Source organism: Erythrolamprus reginae, chromosome 1, assembly GCF_031021105.1.
Source record: "Erythrolamprus reginae isolate rEryReg1 chromosome 1, rEryReg1.hap1, whole genome shotgun sequence".
In the NCBI taxonomy this organism is placed as follows: domain Eukaryota; kingdom Metazoa; phylum Chordata; class Lepidosauria; order Squamata; family Dipsadidae; genus Erythrolamprus; species Erythrolamprus reginae.
Window position 1 is genome coordinate 58,076,319 of NC_091950.1, and position 25,083 is coordinate 58,101,401.

At 38.2% G+C, this 25,083-nt stretch overlaps 1 protein-coding gene across 1 annotated transcript in view; it reads left to right on the top strand.

Moving 5' to 3' along the window:
* Positions 1–21,149, top strand: part of LOC139168005 (cation channel sperm-associated auxiliary subunit beta-like) — a 137,196-nt gene extending 116,047 nt beyond the window's left edge. The window contains exons 24-26 of the mRNA XM_070753253.1: positions 2,123–2,223; positions 3,926–4,000; positions 20,600–21,149. Of these exons, the coding sequence (XP_070609354.1) occupies positions 2,123–2,223; positions 3,926–4,000; positions 20,600–20,815 (392 nt within the window). The 3' untranslated portion in view covers positions 20,816–21,149. The remainder of the gene's footprint in view (positions 1–2,122; positions 2,224–3,925; positions 4,001–20,599) is intronic.
* The last annotated feature ends 3,934 nt before the right edge of the window (positions 21,150–25,083 follow it).

A 25,083-nucleotide genomic window follows, 5' to 3' on the forward strand; every position in this document is an offset into this window, starting at 1 on the left:
AAGTTCATATTAAAAAATCAAATAGAGAATTACTTAACAAACCAAAATTAGGGAAACTTTATACAAGTTTAGCAGATCAAATAAGAGAGGTGTAGCAATGTATATTGATGAAACAATAGAGTCAACACAAGTATATAGTGATTGTGAAGGAAGAATTTTAATTGTGCAATTAGATTTAGAAACAAAACCTCTCGTTATTATATCTATATATGCACTGAATGATAACCAAAAACAATTTTACAAGGAATTACATGACAAAATAATTGAATTATCAATAGATAATTCGATAATAGTAGGTGACTTCAATGCAATTTCTAATAGCCAAATGGATTATTCAGGGAAAAGGAAGGAAAAGAAAAAAAAGTTAATTCTACCAACAACTTTTTGGAAAATGAGTATGGAACTATTGTTAAAAGATATATGGCATGAATATTTCCCATTCATTAGAATCCTTAAACCATGTCTCAGTTATGGTAACCAGATCCAAATTATTTCTAGATATTATGGCCATTAACTCACAGAGCTTGTTGCTCAAGCTTCCAGCATTCCTGCATATTACCCTAAGAACATTATTATCATTATTAGTTTGACCCTTATCATCAACAACTACATCTATTTTATTTACAGCTCCCTTTTCATAAACTTCAAGAAACTGATTTATCCTCATTGGTCAGGAACAGAAATCATCCATATCAGTTACATCTCTGTCCCTTTTACCTAGTTTAAATGCCTGTCCAAAAAAGTTCTGAACTCCTCACCAAGCACCAAGCACCAAGCACCTGCGTACCTCTATATGATGGATGCAAACCATCGCTCTTAAACAACTCCCTATTAGACCACATACTAACATCATGACTAACATATCCAAAACCTTCAACTTTACACCACTGCCTAAACCACTCATTACCAGTCTATGGAGAGGGGTGGCATACAAATCTAATAAATAAATAAGTAAGTAAGTAAGTAAGTAAGTAAGTAAGTAAGTAAGTAAGTAAGTAAATAAATGAATAAATAAACAAAAAACAAACAAACAAACAAACAAACTCTGCAATACAAGTTTTATCCACCTGACCACAAAACAGTAACACCTCTGAGAAAGTCACTGAATGAGTTATTCTGCCCAGCTCCACACTAAGACATTGGAAATCTCTTTTTACTCAATTAACATTTCTCCGGGACAAATCATTTGTGCCATGATGCACCACCATATCAACGTTATTATCTTTACTTACAGCCTTCACAATATTTGTAATCCGCTTCCTGTCCCTGCTGGCAGTGGCCCCTGGGAGACACTTCATCAGCCTCAACACATCCTTATTCTGTCCCAAATCAACACCTCTAACAGTCGAGTCATCCACAAGAAAATGCATCCTCTTTTTTTTATTACGGAACACAACAACCATACACTACACCAAGCCAAACATCTTAACAATTTATTGAAAAACAAGTACTTACCAAGAAAATCAACAACTCCTGTAATTAAAAATTTTAAATTTTACGCAGCTATAAAACAAGTATAACACTGAACTAAGCTAGTAATTTTGAAATAAAATAGAATCACAGTCTCAAACACACTACACCTGAATTTATTATTACTATATGATTCTAGTTTCTCACCAGCCCCTTTGAATTCAAACAACAGAAATAGAAAATGGCTTTTACAGTACCTTCCTTCTCTCACTAAGCCTCAGAGTCCCTGCCTCAGCCTCTGTGAACTGAAATGTGGTTTAAGGTTGGTTGATCTTGGTTGGTGGTAGATTGGTGGTTTGGACGGTTTTGATTGATGATTGTTGGAGGTTTGGTTGGTGGGATACAGGCAAGAGTGGGCTACTGCCCGTATGGGAGGGAACACAGTGGGGTAGTGAAAATGGAACTCCACCCAAGAGCACCCAATTTGCACTGAAAGATGTTGAAAGAAAATGCATAAACCATGCCCACAGTGTGGTAGTAAAAAAATTGGTAGCCCTTCACTGGATACAGGTCTTTGGTTTCAGATATGTATACTATGTGTATATATGTACTGTATACTGAGAGCATATGCACCAAGACAAATTCCTTGTGTGTCCAGTCACACTTGGCCAATAAAATTCTATTCTAGTCTGTTCTATTCTATTCTATTCAGGTTCCCGCGAAACACCAAGTTTGAGAAAACTAAGGACGTACTTGGAGAAGCAGATCAAGACCAAGTTGTATAATCCAGAGGGGCTAACTATATCAATAACTGTAAGTTTCTTATACAATACATATTTTGAATAGAAAGCCGAAAGTGTTGCAACAATCTGGCATACCATATTTTGCATCCTACCCCATTCTGATTTAAGACTACCATATCTTGTCTCCAAAATTCTGAATGACCATTAGAGGGCAGTGAGGTGGTACATGTCAGGTAGCCATTCATCCAGGTTTTTGCAGCCCAAGTAAAAACTACATTTGTAACCTCTCTTCCCCCATCCAATGCAACTAAAAGAACTGCCTGACACAAAGAAAATCCAGCAAGGCAAATAGGTTGAAAAGATTATTTACTAGTGTCAGTCTGGGGAAAATGTAAATGTCATTGGCATCACAAGGCCACAGATAGGCAAAGCTTTCTTCTTGGTCAAGCTTTTGGTAAAATGACCAATCAAAGAATTTGCAATTTTAACTGTAGAGAAAATCTTTGTTTTGGCATCAAAGAGAGATTTTTTCCATCCTAATGTAATTATTACTCTACCAAATATATCTTAAATTGAATACTTGTATCTCAAAGGGGATAAATCTTAAATCAGATTTGTTAAAATTGCATGATTTTGCTATCTATGACTTGTTGAACGAACTACGATTAGTTAGTATACACATTGCATTAAATAATTCCGGACAAATATTTTCACATTGTTTTCTAATTTTAGTAATTTCCAAATGAAAATAAAAAACTTTTCAATGATATTCATATTTATGAACATTGTAAGAAGGTAGAATTGGCCTACACCAGTGATAGCTAACCTTTTTGTCATTGAATGCTGAAAGCACGTGCGCAATATCATGCACGTATGCCAGCACCCATAATGCAATGCATGTGACACGACCCTTCACATTCAGCCACCATGTGCATATGACCCCCCCATGTTCCCCCTTCCTCGTGTATGCACACATGAAACACCCCCGTGCCCAGTTTGGGACCTAGTAGGCTTCCCTGTAGCCTCCTAGGACCAAAAATAGACATAGGAGGCACACAGCCCCTCCTTGCGTTCCCCTGCCTCATACACATATGTCTGTGACCCCCCACGCAAGCACATGCATCTGCCTCATACATCTCATTCCCCATGCATGCACAGCAGAGACCCAAATATCAGTTGGCCAGCAGGAGGTGTGCACACATGCATGGTGGAACTGAGCTGGGTGGTGGTTAGCATGCCTGCAAAGAGATGGTTCTGCATGCAAGCTGTGGCATGCATGCCATAGGCTCACCATTATGGGCCTAGATAGACAGATGGATAGATCAGAAATGTAGCATGCACTTAAATCCCCATCCATCTGTAAAAATAAAGACACCTGTCTAAAACCATTTAGAGCAGAAAATCCCCCTTTGGAATTAAAGCAAAATACTAATAGAGAAAACATGTCCCAAAGGTGCTTTTCCAAAAGATAGTTAAACATTGTTCAAGTTTTTTGTATTGAAAATATTTTGCTTCCCATTCAATAAGGTTTTTTTATTCTGTTTGAATGCTGGAGAATCAGTTTTCAAAAAGAAAAAAAAAGAAAGTCCAGTTGCCTTTTGGAAAAGCACCTCTGGGATAACCATAACCTGGATGACTGAAAATTCCCACAGACATTTCAAAATGTCCTTCAAAATAACAATAATTTTAGCAGATTAAGCAATGTTAGAAAATCTATTCGTAGCAAAAGAAATGTTACTATGCCCTAATAAAAAAAGGTTTCTTTTTAACAGGGATCTGAACTTTTCCATTTTAGAGTATCCATTATTCCAGGAGTCTCCTTTTGCAAGTTATTTGATGAATTTCAGGTATTTTGCAATTTATTTGATGAATTTCAGGTATATTTTTCACAGTACTGAAATATAGAAGAATGTGAAACAAATGTGAAATATATAGAATAATTGTCAGGCCAAAGCCATTTCAAAGCCATAACAAATTCTTTCTAGAAAACCAAGGTCAACCTTTGTCTCTGCACCTGCACGGAAGGAGATGGTTGGGCTCATAGTTGAACATCACATTGTCCAATTGATGATTGGACAACGTGATGGAATCGTGGGTCCGGGGGCAAGGGCTTGAACTTTCAACTGGGTGGTGAAACTCGAGGGACTCCAGATTCTGGATTCACCCAGATGTACCAACATGGCTTTGTTAATGAATTGGGGCATTGAGGAATACTTTCCATTGGACTCTGATTTAATTTTGAATGCTATTTGGAAACCTGACATTAACCCTAATCTCTGTTAAAAATTATCCAGCTACCCCGAATCCTCAGGGTGCTCTTCAGGGCCCTGAGTCCCAGCGCTGACCCGGCAATGGGCAGTGTAAAGACTCAGGGAAGATGGAGAAAGAGAAGCAAGACATGCAGAAGCTAGTAGATGACTAATGGCATGTTCACATCAATACCATATGCTCACTTTCCCAAGTCATGGTGGAAGCTGAAGAGGCTGCAGAGACCAGTTGCGGGGTCAGCACAAACAACCAATCCCTGAGCTCGTATCTCAACTGGAACAAGCCTCTGTCGGTGCAGCCGGAGGGCTACATTCTCCCAGAGGACAGCTGTGGGAGCCATACCTGGGTGCAGGTTCAGCCTCGACCCACAAGTGGAGGCTACTGAAGTTTATGCCAACTGGATGCTCCAAAGATGAAAGGTTCCAGTGGCCATCACGTAGCCAATCACTAATGAGGCTCACCGACCAATTCGGATAGCGTAAGTTGGACTAACCCCTGCTTGGGCTCCAAGGCAACCAAATGGAATGTTCTCCTTCTCAGGGTGAAACCCCTTAGCCCACTGGAGTGGGAACTCAATCTCCTTCCATACCACAAAGAGTGAGCCCCCCATGAGTCTCACCATTGTGGCGAAGCATACATGGGCATCCCTCTGCCCTGAAGTGCTGATGGCCCAATAGCCCGGATTCGGAGGACGCTTGGCCTGGCAGCAAAGTGCATGGGGGATGCCAATCCCAGGCCATCAACTGAGGCTCAACTTACACTGCTGAATCAAGCCCCACCAGGGTGGGCTTTCTTCCCAGGCATGGAATGGGCATAATGCCAACAGGCACTTGACACCCAGCAGCAATTAGCCCCCGTGCTGGCATTTGGCACAGTTCAGCCCCCTGATGGTTGGCCCTGCCACACAAGCTCAACTGCAGGTGCAAGGGCAGCCTCAAGCCAACAGGACTAGCACAACAACCACAGCAGATGGAGGTTCAACAGGGGGGTCCCCAGCCACAAGTGATCATCCAACCAGATGTGCAAGTTCAAGCCACCTGCCAACTGGCCTCTGCGCAGCTCCCTTGGTTTCAAGCGACATTTGATGGGGACCCTGGGAAACTAGTCTACTTTCTAAACCAAGTCTGGACATGCATTGATTAGTTTGGGAACCAATACCCTTTGGATCAAGAACTAATCATGGCAATATCTGCGGGGATGAATGAGGGGGAAGCAACTGAATGGGTGGCAGAGCTCCATGATGAAACGTAACCTACTTGGGTGTTGCCATACAGTAAATTACAATGTTGGTTTGTAAAATATAAAGACTGTACCTTTAAGTAAATATTACTGGTTGGCCATAAGTGGGCGCCAGTACCGTTCCCTTTGGGGGGGGAGTTACTCTGTTAGAGATATATTTGCTGTATGGTTTGACTCAGACTTAGTATCAATGCACATACAACACTATTATTATTTACAAATATACAAAATCAACAATATTGATACTAAGTCTGAGTCATTGTCTGGCTAACCCACATTACCTACACCACAACAATTCTGCTTAATGTGTGTTGAAGGTTTTGTACCAAGGCATACTAACAGAAATGTCCCCAGAACTCAAAGAGGCTGATGAGTTCACCCGCCTGATGAGGGTCTGATTCAATAACATAGCCCAACAAGTGGAAGCTGAAGAGCAAATCTAAGGACTGAAGCAGGCAGGTTGCCTAGCCAGAGAATTAGTGTGGGAATTCGGAAGGGAGGCAAGGAAGCTACGGGACTTGCCTGAACAGCTCTTAGTCCACATGTTTAAAGAAGCCCTAGACCAGTGATGGTGAACCTACATGCCAGCTGATTTTCGGCCTTGGGGAATGTCATTTGCCTTCCAGAGGCTTCAGGGAAACTTCCCTAAAATCTTGGAGTGCAAAAAACAGCCCAACTGACAAACCAGAAGTTCAGAAAAACAGGCCTCTGGTTTGCCTGTTGTGCTGTTTTTCACACTCTGGGGTTTCAGAACGCTTCCCTGAAGCCTCTGGAGTGCAAAAAACAGCTCAATGGGCAAACTGGAAGTCTGTTTTTCTGAACTTCTGGTTTGCCTATTTTTTTCACCATCTCAGGCTTCAGTGAGTCCTGCGCACATGCATGAGGGGAAGAGGGAGTTTTGCATATGTTCAGGGGGCAGCACAGGGAGGGTCCCTCCATGGGGTAGGGTATGGCAGGTACACACATGCTTGTGTACTCACATACACACTTTTGGTACGTGAAGCAAAAAATGTTCGCCATCACTGCCCTAGACCTAGAGCTGAAGAAATCTTGCAGCATTCAAGGGGTTCTGGACAGGATCTAGGTTTGGTACACCATGGCCATCATATTGGACCATAAAACCCACCCTCTGAAAAAGACTCCAGCTGAGAGGCCAGCCAGGTGAACTTTGGGCCACTGATCCCAAAAGAAGGAAGCCATGCCTCCTCCCTTTGCAGCAATTATAGCAGTAAAGTGCTATCAATGTAGTCAGGCCAGGCACCACACTTTGGAGCATGGAAAGGGACCCCAAAACCCCCTGAGAGAAGTTGTCTTACCCAACAACTAGAAGGTTTTCCTCCCCATTCCAATGAGGCTGGGGGGTCACCAAGAGAAGAAACCCCTCCACTCTCTGTCATCAAAGCCAAACTTACAATGCCAGATATGGGAACTGGGAAGACAGCTACCGAAAGCTAACTATCAGCATCATGCTGTTACCCCAAAAGTTACTTAAGGACCATCTGAAGGAAGCCAACCCTCTCAGGCCAGATCAGCCTCAGCTGGCAGCCCCTGCAGCTGAGGCTAAACTTCTAGGCACCCAGCAGGTGCCAGTAGAATACTGTGACCTCAGAGGAGTCTTCAGTGAGGAAGATTGAAATTATCTCCCACCTCACAAACCGCATAGAGTTGGAGCTCGCAAAACTAAATATGTCCTCCATGACCCCTGAAGAGATAGAGAAGCTAAGAAGATACATCAATGCCAACCTAGAATGGGGCTTCTTCCAACTGACCAAATCGAGAGTTGTAGCCTTCATTCTCTTCAAAGAGAAGAAAGATGATGGGGTGAGATTATGTGTGGATTTCCATGGGATCAACACCATGTGTGTCCAAAACACGTACCACCTCCCTCTCATGAAGGACTTGCTGAACCATCTAGTCATAAGGCAAGATATTCAGATTTCAGAGAAGCATACTACCACATATGCATTAGAGAAGGAGATGAGTGGAAGACCACCTTTAACTGTTCCCTGAAGAGTTTTCAATTCAGTGTCATGCTGTTTGGACTTGAAGGGGCCCCCATGGTCTTTATACAATTCATAAATGATGTACTCCACCCACAACTGTACAAGGGGATACTCATTTATTTGGATGACATTCTCATCTTCAGTGAAACCCTGGAGGAACATATGAAATTAGTGCGGCAAATCCTAGAAAAACTTCTGGCTGCCAAGCTGTACACAAAACTATCTAAATGCGAATTCCACAGAACCTCATTAGACAATCTGAGATATCGCATTACCAGTGAAGGGATAGAGATGGATCCAGGAAAAGTGAAAGTGGTGCTAGACTGGCAATCCCCATGCAGCGGCAAGCAACTACAAAGTTTTTTGGGCTTCGTGAATGTCTATCGACAATGTCCTCTTTTGCAGAGGTGGCACTGCCACTAACTGAACTGCTAAAGACAGGTCAATCCCCAACAAAACCAAAGTTTAACCAGTCTATTGGGTGAACAATGGAATGTCAAAAAGCATTTGAAAAGCTAAAGTGGCTCTTTGCCCGAGAACCTATTTTGCAGCATCCCAACCCAAAACAGCAATTATGAATTATGATTCAGTCCAATGCCAGCAATGTAGCAGTAGCAGCAGTGCTATTGCAGAAAACCAAAGAGGGCCAACTCCTGCCGTGTGCTTAATTTCAAAGAATCTCACAGGCATCCAAAGGAGGTGGACCATTTGGGAGAAAGAAGCTTGTGGAGTTTGTTGGGCATTGCTTATGTGGAGACAATTCCTAGAAGGGGGGTAAGGTGCCATTCAAGGTATGGACAGATCATAAAAACCTTGAAGCCTTGAAAACACCCAAAAGACCAAAACAAGTCCGCTGGGCACAATACTTCAGAAGATTTAAATTCAAACTGAAACACATCCTGGTTTCAAAGAACTTACTGGCAGACGCTTTGACAGCTAAAAGGAATAGGAGGTGCATGCCATCATCCCCCCTCAGCAGGAGGAGACAGCAACACAAGCTATCATCCGAGGCCAAGCCAGATGACTGGGTGCTCCTAGCCAGGACAAATGGACCACAAGATTGAAAGTGGCTCTGCCTAGTTGACTTCTGGCTCAATGACAACAAAGAAATTTTGACCATGAGGGAAGGCTTGGCCTAGAAGGAATGCAAATTATATATACCTGCCAACTTGAGACTATTGCAGCAAATGGACAATCCCAGCAAACCCTGGGAGGAGATCACTATGGACCTCATCATAGAACTCCCAGACAGCAACGGAAACAGTTATTTGGATGGTCATCGATTTGTTTTTCAAGCAAGCCCACTTCATCTCTTGCTCAGGTTTACCATCGGCCAAGAAACTAGCAAAACTATTTCTCAACACATCTACCACCTACATGGCATCCCAAAGAGAGTCATCTCCAACCAAGGGGTACAATTCACAGCCAAGGTCTGGAGAGAGTTCCTGAGGGTGATTGGATCCACACAAAGACTCAGCTCGGCTTTTCATCCAAGTACGAATGGGGCATCCAAATATGTGACTGCACTAGTCAAACAATGCATCCATTGTTATGTGGATTATCAGCAGGACAATTGGTCAGAGTTGCTACCATTTGCAGAGATAGCATATAACAATACTGTCCATGGCAGAATTGAACTAAGCCCTTTTCAGGTTTCCAGCACTGTGAATTTGTTCCTATGCTTGAATTACCCAGAGAGAACCCCACTTTGATGTTTTTAAAGGAGTGAATGGAGACACTGAAAAAAGAGTTGAAAACACCAAGAAAGCACTAGCGGAAGTGGCAAAAGCATACAAGAAGCAAGTAGACAAACCCCGATTGCTCCAGCCTTTTTTCTAAGTGGGGTATAAAGTTTTCTTGTCTACCAAATATATCCGGTTGAGAATGGCCACCAAAAAGCTAGGGCCAAGGTTTTGGGGTCCTTTCCTGATAGTTAAGATTATCAACTCAGTCAGGGTTCAGCTTGAATTACCTAGAATATTGGGAAAGATTCATCCTGTGTTTCATTGCAGTTTATTAAAACCAGTGATTGGATCAAGCTTAAAGCTACAAACCCAAGCATCCCCTCCTCCTTTAGTCATATAAGGAGAAACTCATTATGAGGTGAAGAAAATTTTAGACTCCAGAATGTATAGAGGTCAGTTAGAATATTTAGTACATTGGAAGGGGTCCCCTTGGTCAGACGCTACTTGGGTAAAGTGGTGGAATGTAAAAGCTGAGAATAATTACATTGGCAAAAATTATTTATATACAATAATTGTATATTAGTAGAGATATAATCAACAACAATCCTATCTTCAAGAAATTTAAATGATATTGTCTACTGTAGTATTCCTTATGAAGGTCAAAGGTCATATGGATGGGCATGCCCAGGTATGCCGGAAACCCCACATGGAATATTTATTACTTCCCATTATACTGTTAGCATAAGTTAGCATGAGGTTTGCTAAGGCTTTGCAATTGGAAGGTTCAGGGAAAGTTCATGTTCTCAGGAACAGACAGGTTTGAATGAGATCAGGAGAAAAGATGGGGAGTTCTGGCCGGCACCATTAGCACATTCTTTTACCTAGCTTCTCACAAGTTTCCTATAACATCTATCATATACCTGCAGCCTTATCTATGATGTTGGCAGGCTCATGGATTACAACACCATGAAGAACTGTGCATGTCTATTAGCTGCATTATGTCGTAGAGAACAGAGAGTTATAAAAGGGTGCTGTGTGAAATAAGTTAGGTTTAATAAGTTAGTATATGTATACATTTAGGATAGGTTTAGGCTTAGTTAGGATAAATTAGGATAAGTTAGTTCTTTTGCTTCTTTTGGTTCTTTTGGCTTCATGGCCTCTTCACTAATAAAGTAAGGCCTTTGGCTTTTTTCACCTAGCGATACTCTTTGTCTATTATTGAATCTATGGCGATTCAATACCCCATAACAATATATCTAGTGAAAACATTTCTACAAATGAATATTGATAGAACACAAACTCAAGTGGGACCTTTCCTGCTTCAAAGATTTATATTTTTGTTGTAACAGAAATACACAGAAAATAGAAGAACAGAGTTGGAAGGGACCTTGGAGGTCTTCTAATCCAACCTCCTGCTTAAGCATGAGGTCCCATTCCCAATAAATGGCTGTGGAATTTCCTCTTTTAAAAACCCAGTGTTTGAACATCCACAACTTTTAGGGTCAAGTCATTCCTCTGATTAATTGTACTCACAGACAGGAAATTTTGGTTCTGTCTTTGATAGGTTTCCTCTGTTACTTCTTGTCTTGCTCTCAAGTGCTTTGGAGAATAGGCTCAGTCCCCTCTAAGGGGAGAATGTCTTGTGACATCCTCTCAGATATTGGAAGACTGCTATCATGTTACCCTTAGTCCTTCTCTTTGTTAGACTAGATATACCCAATTGCTACAAAAATTCATGATATTTTTCAGCTTCCAGCCCCCTAATCATCTTAGTTGTTCTTCTTTACAGTCTTTCTAGAATCTCAGTATCATATTATATTGCAGGAACCAGGAAAGGATGCTAAGACTGGTCATACCAAGGCAGTGTATAACAGTACTAATAGTTCGTGTGAGAATAGAATAGAATAGAATAGAATAGAATAATAACAGAGTTGGAAGGGACCTTGGAGGTCTTCAAGTTCAACCCCCTGCCCATGCAGGAAACCCTACACCACTTCAGACAAATTATTATCCAACATCTTATTTATAACTTCCAGTGTTGGAGCATTCACAACATGGAGCATAAATTATATCAACAGTATTCTTCTGGTCCACTAATTTTATCACTTTATCAAAGAATGCAATAAGATTAGTCTAGCACAGTGGTTCCCAAAGTGGGCAGTACCAACCCCTCTGGGGTGGTAGGATGACTTAGAGGGGAAGATAAGAGGCAAGGGTGGGGGCAGAGAGTACTAAGAGGGGTCAGTGGGCAGCAGGTGGTTGCCATACCGGTAACAACAGCTGGCTGGCCACACCCCCAAACCAGTCCTGTCCCCATGCCCCTGCCGCCAATGTACAGTCAATCACCTGCTTGCTGCTTTTCCATCATGTGGTGTTTCCAGCCGACATACCCCACCCTTGGCCTAAAGGGGAACAAAGAGGAAGAAAGTTGTTCCCCTTTGTCACATGGGCACTTGCTTCACTGACACCTTGCCTTACCTACGCCTTGCCTACACCCCAGTTGCTGCTTGCTCACCCTGCGACGCCCAATCTCTGCTCTGCAGTCTGCCTTCCTGAAGTGCTGTGCTCCTGATCTGCCTGCCAGGTTACAATACTTTCCTCAGTACTGAATTGCATTTTGTTGGCTGGGCCCAGTGTTCAGGTCTGTCAAGATCCTTTTGGATCTTGAGCCTATCTTGACCATTCCCCTTAGTTTGGTGTCATCTGCAAATTTGATGAGTTTACTTTCTATTCCCTCATCTAAATTGTTTATGAAGATGTTGAAGAGCATTGGCCCTAAGAAAGAATCTTGAGGTATCCTAATTTATATTTCCTTCCATATAGACATAGTTCTACTGAGAATTACAAGGGATGGCCCACAAGGCTGAGCCCCTACTTGTTTCTTTCTAGAATTTAAGCAAGTTATGCAAACATGCCATTAAGGAATTCAAATATAACATTGCAAGACTTTGTCACTGATTGACTGATTTATTGATATTCAACCATCCATCCATCCATTTATTCAGCTCTTATAATATATGTATAACTTCAAGTTAGATCTGTAATGGAACCTGTACATCACTATCGTAACTTAAGCTGGGTATAAAATGATTAGTTACATGACCTTTTATAAAATGATTACAAAATGTGTTCATTTGACCACAGAGCATTGCAAATTGTCATAGAGTGTGGTCAAGTGAACACAGGGGATGCAACTACTGGATCTTCTTCTTTTTTTCTTTTTTTTTATTATACAAATAATACAAAATATAACATAATATACAAAACATAAAACAATGATCGTAACAATCGAAAACGATCGAATGGCGTGTCGATTGACAAGGTACAAATTGAAAGCTAGAAAAGGGGAGGGGAGGAAGTAGATAGGGAGAGGGTAGAGAGAAAGAAGGAAAAAGATAGAAAGAACAGAGAACGTAGAAAGGATAGAAAGGGTAAAAGGTTGGCGAATGTCCGGGGGAGCTGTACTGAGAACGAGAACTGTTTCTTATTTCATTAGCTTGTTACCATGGTTCGGTTTATTTATCAAGATTGGTTAGTGCAGGTGTTGAGTTAATCAAGTTAAAGAGATTTTAGAAAACGATAGTAAAGATACTGTCAGTATATATATAAAGTCTCTTAATATTATATTAAATATAAAATAGCTATGTACCAGATTTGTAACTGGTCGTGCTTATATCTAACATATCATTCTTATGGCGTGTTATTCTCACTCTTTTTTCCTATCCAATTATAAAAAGGATCCCAACAGTTATTAAATGTATCCATAGTTTCGTTTCTTACTATTATAGTTAATTTCGTCATCTCTGCGCAGTATGTAATTTTTTTTATTATTGCCTCATTTGAAGGTATCTCCTCATTCTTCCACCACTGCGCAAAGGTTAGTCTGGCTGCTGTTGTTAAGTGGACAATTAAATGTATTTGGGATTTAGGTAATTTTTGTCTAATAATGCCCAAAAGAAAACATTCAGGGGTTTTTTCTATTGTCAGATTAAGTATTTCATCTATCCAAGTTCCAATTTTATTCCAATAAATTTTAGCTTTTGAGCATTGCCACCATAAATGGAAGTAGGTGCCTATTTCTTGGTGACACTTCCAACAATAAGATGAAAGTTTATTATTTAGTTTTGTTAATTTAATCGGGGTAATATGCCACCTGTAAAACATTTTAACTAAATTCTCTTTATAGGATGTGACAATAGTCAATTTATAGTTTCTGCTCCAGAGTGTTTGCCACTCCTCTTCTTTAATTTCTTTTTTGAAATCCATATTCCATTGTTTAACATTAATTTTTGTGTTAATATTATCCAATTCGTTATAGTTTAGGTAGCAATAGAATTTTTTAATTAATTGTTCTTGGGCTTCTGTACATAGTTTGTCTAACGGGGCATTTTTGATTATTCCAGGGTTACCTTTGTCCTTGTTAAATTTAGTTTGTATATGTAAGTATTCCCACCACTCCGTTTTTTGACCGAAATTTTCCAATTCTATTCTTGATCTAATTTCCCCATTGGAATTTAATATATCCTTGTACCTTATTATATTGTTTTTTTAATGGAAATTAGGATGCACATATGCTTCTAATGGAGCATACCATATAGGGATTCCTTTGTAAAGTTTAAACTTAATTTTTTTCCAGGTAAGTATTAAAGATTTCCTAATCAGATGGTTGGTAAAATATTTATGGGTCCTCGGCTTCTCATCCCAAAGATAGTAGTGCCATCCTAAGTGAAGGTCGTGACCTTCTAAACTAAGTAATATGGTGTTAGATAGGCTCATCCATTCTCTCATCCAAGTTAGTGAAGCGGCAATATAATAGTCTTAACAAATTGGGAGTGCCAGACCTCCTTCATCTTTTCTATCCTGTAGGTATTTTAAGCGAATTCGAGGACGCTTGTTCTGCCAAATGAAGTTACTAGTAATTTTGTTCAATTTTATAAAGAATTCCTGTTTCAATTGAATTGGGATTGTTTGGAATAGGAACAATATTTTGGGCAAGATGGTAAGTTTTATAGCCGCGATCCTCCCAAGTAAGGAGAGTTGTAAATTTTTCCATTTCAACAAGTCAAGTTGTATTTTATCTATTAGTTTATTGTAGTTGTTTTCTTTTAAACTGGACACTTTATTTGTCAAATTAATGCCTAGATATTGGATTTTTTTAACTATTTGGATATCAAGTTTGGCTGTTAAGATAGCTTTCTGCGGTTCTCTCATATTTTTGGTTAAGATTTGAGTTTTAGTTTTATTTATTTTAAGACCTGCTGCTGTGCCATATTCTTCTAGGACAGCCAGTAGTTTGGGTCCTGATACTAAATGTTCTTCAATGATAAATACCAGGTCGTCCGCGAAAGCTTGTAGCTTGTAAGTTTCATTTTTGCATTTTAGCCCTTTTATATCCTCCTTTTTTCTAATGATTCTGGTTAGAACTTCTAATGTTAGGATAAACAGTAGTGGGGACAGTGGACACCCTTGTCTCGTTCCTTTGTGAAGGGAAATTTTTGTCGATATATCTCCATTGAGGATGATATATGCTGATTGGTCTGTATAGATGGCTTTTATTGCGTTTATGAATTTAGGGCCAAATTCCATATATTCAAGTTGTTTGAATATAAATTTCCAGGACACGTTATCAAAAGCCTTCTGAGCGTCGAGAAATATTAATGCCACTTGTTTTTCACTATGGGCTTCGTAGTATTCCAGGGTGTCCAATACTATTCTGATATTATTCTTTAACTGTCTCCCGGGGAGGAAGCCGTTTTGATCTGAATGTATGAATTGGTTTAGGAATCCTTTAATTCTGCTAGCTAGGATGGAGCTAAAAATTTTATAATCGGCGTTTAGAAGAGAGATAGGGCGATAATTAGCTATGTAGGGTCCGTATCTTTTTTTAATATTAGCGCTAGGTTTGCTTCTGTCCAGGATGTTGGAATTATGCCTCTATCTAAGGCTTCGTTTAAAGTTTCTAGCAGGGCCTTTTCCATTTCTTTGGGGAGGTCTTTATAGAACTCGGGTGGGAGGCCGTCAGGGCCCTGGGCTTTATTATTTTTCTGCCCTTTAATTGCTTCTTTTAATTCTATGTCAGTAATTGGCTTATTTATTGTGTCTATCATTTCCTGGGGTACTTTAGGGAGGTTAGCCTGTTCTAAAATTTCTTGTATTTTTTGGTCATGTTCAATGTTAGCTATATTTTCAGGATTATCATAGAGCTTACTGTAAAATTCACTAGCAATCTGTTTTTTCCTTTCCAAGTCATGGCATATTTCCCCATTTGTTGTCTTAAGGCAGTTTATGAGTTTCTTTTGTTTTTGTTTTTTGAGTTTATTAGCTAACCATTTGCTAGGTTTGTTGGCATTTTCAAAGTTATATTGACTGCAACTTTTAATTTGTTGTGCTAGGATTTGTTGATCTATTAAATTTAACTCATGTTTTATTTGTGACATTTTTTGTTTAAGTTCTTTTTTTGGGGGATATTTTTGTAGGTTTTCTTCTAGAGATCTATATTCTTCTTCAAGTTTAATCGTTTTCTGTTTTTTTAGTTTGTGTTCTTTGGCCATATACGAAATAGCTATTCCTCTGGTTACGGCTTTGGCTGTATCCCATACATTTTGAAGGATAGTGTGTTCTTTAATGTTTTCTTGAAAGAAAAATTTAATTTCTGTTTGGAGCTTCTGTTTAAAACTTTCCTGGTTAAGTATAGATTTTTTAAGCGTCCATCTAGGACATTGTTTGGTTCCTTTCCATATTACTTTTAGCGCATTGTGGTCTGAAATAAGATTGGGTTCTATCTCTACCGATTGAAATTTGGTATTAAGTTCTATTGTGGTCCAGACCATATCCAGTCTTGACCAAGATTGGTGCCTATCTGAATAGAAAGTGAATTTTTTGAGGTTAGGATTTCTGTCTCTCCAACTGTCTTTAAGTTTTAATTCTTTAATTAAGTCAAAAAAGGCTTTGGGTAATATTTTTTCTTGTGCTTATTCCTTTTATCGTTATTATAGTCCAGTTCCTTATCGATTATTCCATTAAAATCCCCCAATAAGCAAATATTGTCTGTAGCATATTCTTTTATGATATTAAGTAATTTTTTATAAAATCTTTCTTGGCCTTCATTCGGGGCATAAATATTAATTAAGGTTATTGTTTCTAATTCTTTTTGTAATTCTAATATCAAAACTCTACCTTCTCTATCTTTATATTTCAATTTAGCTTGAATGTTGGGGTTAATATAACAAATTACACCTCTCTTTTTTTCGGAGTCTAGAGATGTAAACAGGTTCCCAAGTTTATTTCTATTAAGAAGATGTTCAAATTTGTTTTTAATATGCACTTCTTGCATTGCAATAATATCTAAGTTTAATTTAGCAATTTTGTTTAAAATTTGATTTCTTTTTTTTGGCGCGTTCAGTCCATTTATGTTAATTGAGTATAGCTCAATTCCCCTGTTAGATGAATTTTGTGCTAAATTTTGGTTATCTGTACTTTGGTCTAGTTTCCCTAGTACTTGTAGTCTCTTTTGGTAAGCCTGCGTAGCCATTATTTCCCGTATTTATATTATCGGTAGCCAGTGTTTCTTCCGATCTATTTGGAATCTGATCCACTGGCTGTTCACTGATTGGTGTAGTATTCCTAGTTTCTTTATTGTTTGTTATTTCGGTCGTCCGATCATTAGTAAAATGTTTTTCAAAAAATTCCTCCGCTTTATCGACTGAATCTATTTTAATCTTTCTCTCTTGCCAAGTCACAAGCATTCCCTCTGGGACAAGCCATCTAAAGTTAATGTTGTGCCTGGTCAGTTTAGCTGATAAGAAAGTGTATGGCCTACGTAGGTCTCTGACGTGCTTCGGGACTTGTTTTAGAATAACCAGTTGTCTCCCTTTGTAGTCTATGGGGTCTTCCCATGCTCTATGAAGAATTTCATCTCTGACTGATTTTTTTACAAGTTTGATGTGAACTTCCTTAGGGAGGTTATGGCGTCTGGCGTAATTAGTATTGATCCTGTAGACTTCGTCTATTTCGTTTAGCATTGTGTCCTTTTCAATGCCTACCGCCTTTGAAAGAATGTCGGCCATAATGTCTGGTAAGTCCTCACTTTTCTCCTCCCTGAAGTTTTGAAATCTAAGGAAGTGGTTAGCTTTTTCGCTCTCAAGTTGAATTACAGTGTTTTTTAATTCTTTATTGGCATGGACTAATTTTTCAGTTAGATCTTCCATTTGTTTATGATCCTGGTCAATCCTATTTTCCAGATCCTGAATTTTTTGTTCTTGTTTTAACATCTGTTGTTCAAAATCCTCATGCCTTTTATCCATATTTTGCATCCTTTCTTTTAACTCGGATGTATCGTTTCTCACTTCACCTATTTCTTTTTTAATATCTTCATGGTTCTTAAGCATTAACTCCTGCATTTGGAGCAACATGGATTGAAGATCTTTGTATGAATTAGACCTTTCTCTGGGCAGCATATCATCCAGCGATCTCTGAGAAAAGGGGCTAGGTATAGCTGAGGTGGATTGATTAATTGACCTCTTCCCTGATCCCAATCTAGTCAGGTTAGATAGACTCGTCATTTTAGCGATATTCCACCCGCTGGCCCACTTATATAGATCCCTAATAGTCCGTTCCAGAGTTAGATAAGAAGAAAATGCTTAATTAGTGTGTTAAGTATTTAGATATAGAAATAGCAATTCAAATACTTTATATTAAGGATCCTCAAATCAATTGGCCTATAGAAATAGAAGGGTAAGTGATGAAAGAAAGGTATGAATGTAGTTTTTTTTATCAGGCAGAGCAAATAGGTGTAGATAGCACTGTACACAGATATGTTAAGCTATTAGAAGGGAGTACAATAGCTTAGCTTCAGTTACATTCAATACTTGTAGGTTTTGTGGTTAGTTTCCCCCAGCTGCGAAATTCAATCAAATTTTACAGTAATAACAATATAAATATATCAATGGGGGTGTTTCCTTATATTATTTGAGAAATAGTAAACCGTCAAAGAGAGATATTTGTACTTCAATCAAAATTCCTTAAAATCTTAAGAGCTTTAAAACATGCTAAATTAAATAAATAGTTAGGGCAAGATTGTATATACAAGCTAATCAAGATTAATACAATTCATTTCTAACATTCAATAGTAAATCTAATGGCTAATATTTTTAAAAGTAATAGTATCAATAAGCTAGAAAATCCTAATAACCAATAATTAAAGGGGAGGTCTCTTAGTACAGTAATAATAGTAACAGTATATTAAATAGCAATGTAGTGAAGTATCCAGGTAATCTACTGATAAATTAATAATTTACTAGTAAGTTAATATATGCAGATAAATAGCAAATGTCTGTTAATATATATAATTCATTAGTGTATAAATATCAATAAGTATCTTGTTGTAATAAATTATGTTAGTATTCCTGTAAATGACTAAAATATGAATTATACAGAGGTCCTTAATGGTCAGTAGAGATCCTGTTTTTCTACTAATTAGTTAATAGCTAGCTCATATGTCAATATATCTAAGTATATAATAGGTATGTTAATAGGTATGTTAGGTAATTAAATAATGTATAAATATCAATTAATATCTTATTATAATAAATTATTCTAGTAATCCTATATTTAGTTAGTATAATATATAAATTATTAAAGTTATGTAAATATCAAATAGTATAGTTGATAATCACTAGGAGTACATACATGAATTTTTAATTATGGGTGTAAATAAAGCGAATTCCGAATTCAGTGGAATTGTATATATAGGTCAGTGTGTCAGACCTTCCTTAGTTTCTTCAGATCACGATCAAAAAAGTTCCGGTTGGGCTTCGATGTTGTAGCAAGCTATTAATTAAAATAGTAAATAGCTTGAAAGTTATGTTCGTTTAAAGCAAGTCCAATTGACGTCTATCTCAGGGGGTTGTGTAAAGTTATTCAGTTCATAGTGTCTGTCCGGGCTGTGCAAGGATCTTATGTGTCGATTCCTCTCCTTCCCGCAGATCTGTCAAGGCAGTAAATAGAACCAAGTCAGCTCAGAGATGACGGTCTTTTGGTCTTTTAGGTGGGGGTCTCTAGAATGGTCTCCAGCCGCTTGTAACGAATAGTTCCTCCGGCGGCTCACCCCTCCCAGTGTAGGTCCAAAGTGTCAGCAAAGGCAGTCAGCAGACACCCCAAAACTCCCTCCGAATCGCCACCTCCAGGCCTCCGCTTCCCCCGCAGACAAAACAGGACGGAAGAAGCCCAAAAAGTATTGAGTTGTTCTTCCAGGGTCAGCCGAGTGTGACGCAGCAGCAAAGCAAAAAGCAAAAAAGAGAATGTAGGAAATGCGCCGTTCAATCGGGATCTCTGTTGAAGCCTCAGATGAAAGAGAGCATTTCTTTATATTTTGGTAATCCTCGGGGGACGTCAGGTCTTCTTGGTACGAAGTAAAAGCCTTGCGAGATGTTTCCTATATTTTGTAATATTTATTGACTCGAACGTTGCATTGCCGCCAGCCGGGGGGAGGAAGATGGCAACTCCTTCCTCCTCCTACTCAAGTCTTAGGTGCTTATAGTTAATTAGAGTTTTAGGTTTGGTGACGTTGCCCCGTGGAAAGACTCACTTGTAAAAAGTTATTTCACGATGTATCCAGTTCTGGTATGTTGTTTGTCAGCTCCTCCGTCTCGAACGCCTCGCTGGTATCAATTTAGTTTCCTCCAGCCGGGAACAATCTAGGCCGCCATGTTGCTCCTAGCTTACAGGCGCACAATCATGTAGGAGATAAACCGCTCCGTTGATCCGGCCGCCGCCTTGGGATCAAACTAACGGCACCCCCTTTCTGACAGACCCTTTTCCGCAGGGTCTGTGGCCCCCGAGGGACCTTTGAGTACCTGTAAAACGGTGGTGTTTGACGGAGCTCGGCTCCACACCGTCCGTTCAGTTCCACAGTGGGCTCCGCCCCCCAACTACTGGATCTTCTAATTCAGGTCATAGGTATCACCACCACCCAGGTAAGCCCATCACAACATCAAGCTGTTACTAAGTGATCATGTCAAGGATTACCTGTACTGTATTTTGAAATTTTGAATACTCTTAAAAGGAAAATTTAGCTGAAATAACTCTTTCTGTTTCTTTCTTGTAATAAAATTTCAAATCCGTATTTAATCTTGCAGTGCTTGTCTTGCCTTCAAAGGTACATTTACTAATATAAACTTAAGTTATCTATCTTAAGTAACAACTTTTAAAATAATATGATTTTTCAATTTACCAGGATATATTTTTATTGCAGCTTTATATTGATGATTCACCACTGGCTTTTCCAGGACAGTATCTCATCAGTACAGTCGTAGCTGTGTCAATAGGAGGGATCCTCTTTACGACTTTTCTTCTGCACATCTATGAAATCCAGATATTAAATTTCTTTAAAAAGAAAAAAATCAGTAACAAAGTAGAATCAAAAACTTCAATTGTCAGTGAAGTATCATCTGAGAGCAATGAATCGTAATTGTCAATTATGCCACAATGTCCTCACTACCATGCTAGTATGTGGCTATTTTGGTTTAATTTGGCCCACAAGGGTTGAAGGGTTTTGTTACAGTTTTTTCCTTGTTAGATAGCAAAATGAACGTTCTTTTATTTCTAAATATGTTATTATTCTAGTCACCTTTGCTGTGCACTTTCTAGGTTTTGAGAAAGGAAGTCAGATATGTATGCATTTATTTTTTTGCAAAAATATAGACTGATATTCAGAAAATGTCATTCAACAGTATACAATAATCTAATAAAATGTAAAAGAAAAGAGTAATTAAATATATATCCATTCTAACTCTGTACTTATTAAGTACCAGTTATTTCTATTAAAAGTTCTGTAAACCAAACAGTTATTGCAAGCATTGTCATTTATGTTAATACATTGCAAAAAATGTATTAAATTTTTTGAATACATACCGTATATACTCGAGTATAAGCCGACCCGAGTATAAGCCGAGGCACCAATTTTTGCCACAAAAACTGGGAAAACGTATTGACCCGAGTATAAGCCGAGGTTATAAAATGCAGTGGCTACTGGTAACTTATAAAAATGGAAAACAATAAAATTACATTAATTGAGACATGTTTTAGAATATTTATTTTAAAGAAAACCAGTAAACTAGCTCTGTAAATTTAAAAGAGGGTAAACAAATTAACAATATTAATAATAAATTAAAAAGTAAAAAAAGTAGCTCGATCAGGAACAAAGCTAAAACCTAAGAGTTAAAATCCTTCAAAACTGGATTCCTTCTCATCATTAATTGGATTTACATTATTGTTCTGTTTTTATATATGCTGTGAGCCACCCTGAGTCCTTGGAGAGGGATTGCATACAAATCCAATTAAATAAATAAATAAACAAACAAACAAACAAACAAACAAACAAACAAGTGTATCCAAAGAAGAGCTTCAGCATTAGCTGCTGTGAGGTTATCAGCATAGAAAACCAAATAGATAGATAGATAGATAGATAGATAGATAGATAGATAGATAGATAGATAGATATAGATAGAAAGATAGACAGACAGACAGAAAAATAGATAGATAGATAGATAGATAGATAGATAGATAGATAGATAGATAGAAATAGATAGATAGATAGATAGATATAGATAGAAAGATAGATAGACAGACAGACAGACAGAAAAATAGATAGATAGATAGATAGATAGATAGATAGATAGATAGAAATAGATAGATAGATAGATAGATATAGATAGAAAGATAGATAGACAGACAGACAGACAGAAAGATAGATAGATAGATAGATAGATAGATAGATAGATAGATAGATAGATATAGATAGAAAGATAGATAGACAGACAGACAGACAGATAGAAAAATAGATAGATAGATAGATAGATAGATATAGATAGAAAGATAGATAGACAGACAGACAGACAGATAGAAAAATAGATAGATAGATAGATAGATATAGATAGAAAGATAGATAGACAGACAGACAGATAGAAAAATAAATAGATAGATAGATAGATAGAAATAGATACAGATAGATAGATAGATAGATAGATAGATAGATAGAAAGAAAGAAAAATAGTTAGATAGAAAAATAGATAGATAGAAATAGATACAGATAGATAGATAGATGATAGATAGTTAGATAGACAGATAGATATAAAGATAGACAGACAGATAGAAAAATAGATAGATAGATAGATAGAAAGAAATAGATACAGATAGATAGATAGAAAAATAGATAGATAGAAAAATAGATAGATAGAAAGATAGACAGATAGAAAAAGAATTCCTGTCTAGCTCTGCCTCATAACACATTATTAGATCCTATCCAAGCAAGGACAGCAACTACCACAAAATACCATTTTTTAAACAGTTTAAATCCTTTCAAAGGAGGGGGAAGAGAATCTGACAGCAGGGGGCCTTTTTAATCCGACTCACCATTGCAAATGGCTGCCTTCTTTGCTTGAGCTAGGGAGAGGAACTACGGCGTGCCAGAGGGGACAAAAGCTGGTGCCTCCTCGCTCTGGCTCAAGCAATGGCGCCCTCGTGTGGTGACTTTGTCAATGACCCGAGTATAAGCCGAGGCTGTGTTTTCAGCCCATTTTTGGAGCTAAAAAACTCGGCTTATACTCGAGTATATACGGTACATGGAATTTTCCAAGATTGAGAAACACTGCTCTAAGATATCTCCCCCCTCCCTGCAAAAAGTAAATAAATTAAGCAGGAACATTGTTAGATTTTAAGAAGTTAATCAGAGATAATTTCAAAAGAAAACCAAAGTACACACACACACACACACACACACAAATACAAAAGAAAAAAAGTTATGGTGGTGCAGTGGTTAGATTCACAGAGGTCTTCAAACTTGGCAATTTTAAGATTTGTGGACTTCAATTCCCAGAATTCTCCAACCAGTTGGGAGTTGAAGTCCACAAATCTTATAGTTGCCATTCTAACCCACTCATACCTGGGTTAGAATGCAGTAATGCTGGCTAATTCTGCTGATTGCCAGGAGTTCGATTATCACAATGCTCCAGGATGACTCAGCCTTCCATCCTTCGAAGGTCAGTAAAATGAAGACCCAAAATGGGGATAATATGCTCACCTTCAAAACTGCTTAGAGAGGGCTGTAAAAAGCACTGTGAAGCAGTATATAATTCTAAGTATTATTGCCACCAACTACTTTTACATACGTGCTTTATGTAGGAATATGAAACAAAGAACAAAGATTCAAAATATTATTTTTTAAAATTATATCCCTACAGATTAATATGGTTGGTTCATTGCCTATAGAGCATGGGAATGCTTAAGAGAAAAATATGCATGATATAAAGTGGAACCTGAAATAAAAATTAGTAGTATAACATCATTCCTGTTCAAGGATTCAATGAAATACTTCATTCTATTCCTCCCTCTACCTTCTCTCAAAGTGATTCCCAAACTATCTGTGTACTGAGGCACAGTCATTCAGCTAAAAAGGGAGCATTTCAGTTTGCTTGACCTTTGGATATAATGCAAAACTTAGGATTTTCCCCAAGTTTATTTTTCACTGGGCTCCATTTAGCTTGACCTGCAATATATCATGTTAATTTCTCACTGGAATGATTATTTTTTATTATTGGCCATTTCTGGAATGCGAAGGCTCGAACCCCTCGTCGCCACTGTTAAATCAGAGGCTGGAGGCCGATGAAGAGGATAACAGCTCTTTATTTAATAATTAGGTACATCTAAAGTGACCAGCTCGCAGGCAGGTAGCGATTTAAAAAACAAGCGGCCAAAACCGCACCTTATATACATTGTTACTAGTGCAGGGATTGGTGACAATGTTTCAAGACTTCATGCTGGAGCTTCCTATTGGTTGAGCCTGGAGGCTCCTTATTGGTCACGCCCAGGCTTCCCATTGGTTGCGCTAGCAGGCTTCTTATTGGTCGCCCTGCTCCAATCAGCGATCACCTTTATTCTAACAACTTGCAAACATAACAATTATGATTACCCAAAATTAACCAGTGAAGACTGATACAGTGGTACCTTTACTTAAGAACTTAATTCGTTCCGAGACTAGGTTCTTAAGTAGAAAAGTTTGTAAGTAGAAGCAATTTTTCCCATAAGAATCAATGTAAAAGCAAATAATGCGTGCAAACCCATTAGGAAAGGAATAAAACTTCGGAATTTGGGTGGGAGGAGGAAGAGGAAGAAGAGGAGGAGGACAGTCTCTGCCAAAGGAAGAAGGTGAGGTGAGGGGAATAAAAAAAATCCAAAACTTTAAGCCTTTTTTAAAAAAAAAAGGATTCTGAGCAATGTTTCCTCTAATTTTTTTTAGTGTAGGCAGAAAAGTATTTTCATGCCTGAGCACAGATGTCACCCAAGAAAACTTGTTGCATAATTATTTGGGGCTCGGTGCTGGGACAGAATAAGGTCCTTTCCCACTGTGTTATTCTGTTATTTTATATTTCAAATAATATCATTATCCTCTTATAAAACCATATAGGCCATCATGCCTACTCCTCCTTCCTATACATTCTTCTTAAAAGAAACTAAAAACTTTAATACAACCTTTTCCTTATTAATAGGGGAAAAAATTTCCCTTCTTTTTTATTAAAAGAAATTAATAATTAAAAAAGCAAAATTGATTACTATTAAAACTAAAAAAATCAGCAAAGCCAAAACCACAACTATTAATATATCCATGCTTTAAAATCTTCATTTCTTAAATATTTATCATAGTACTATACTAATCTAATAATACTATGAAAATCTATCCGA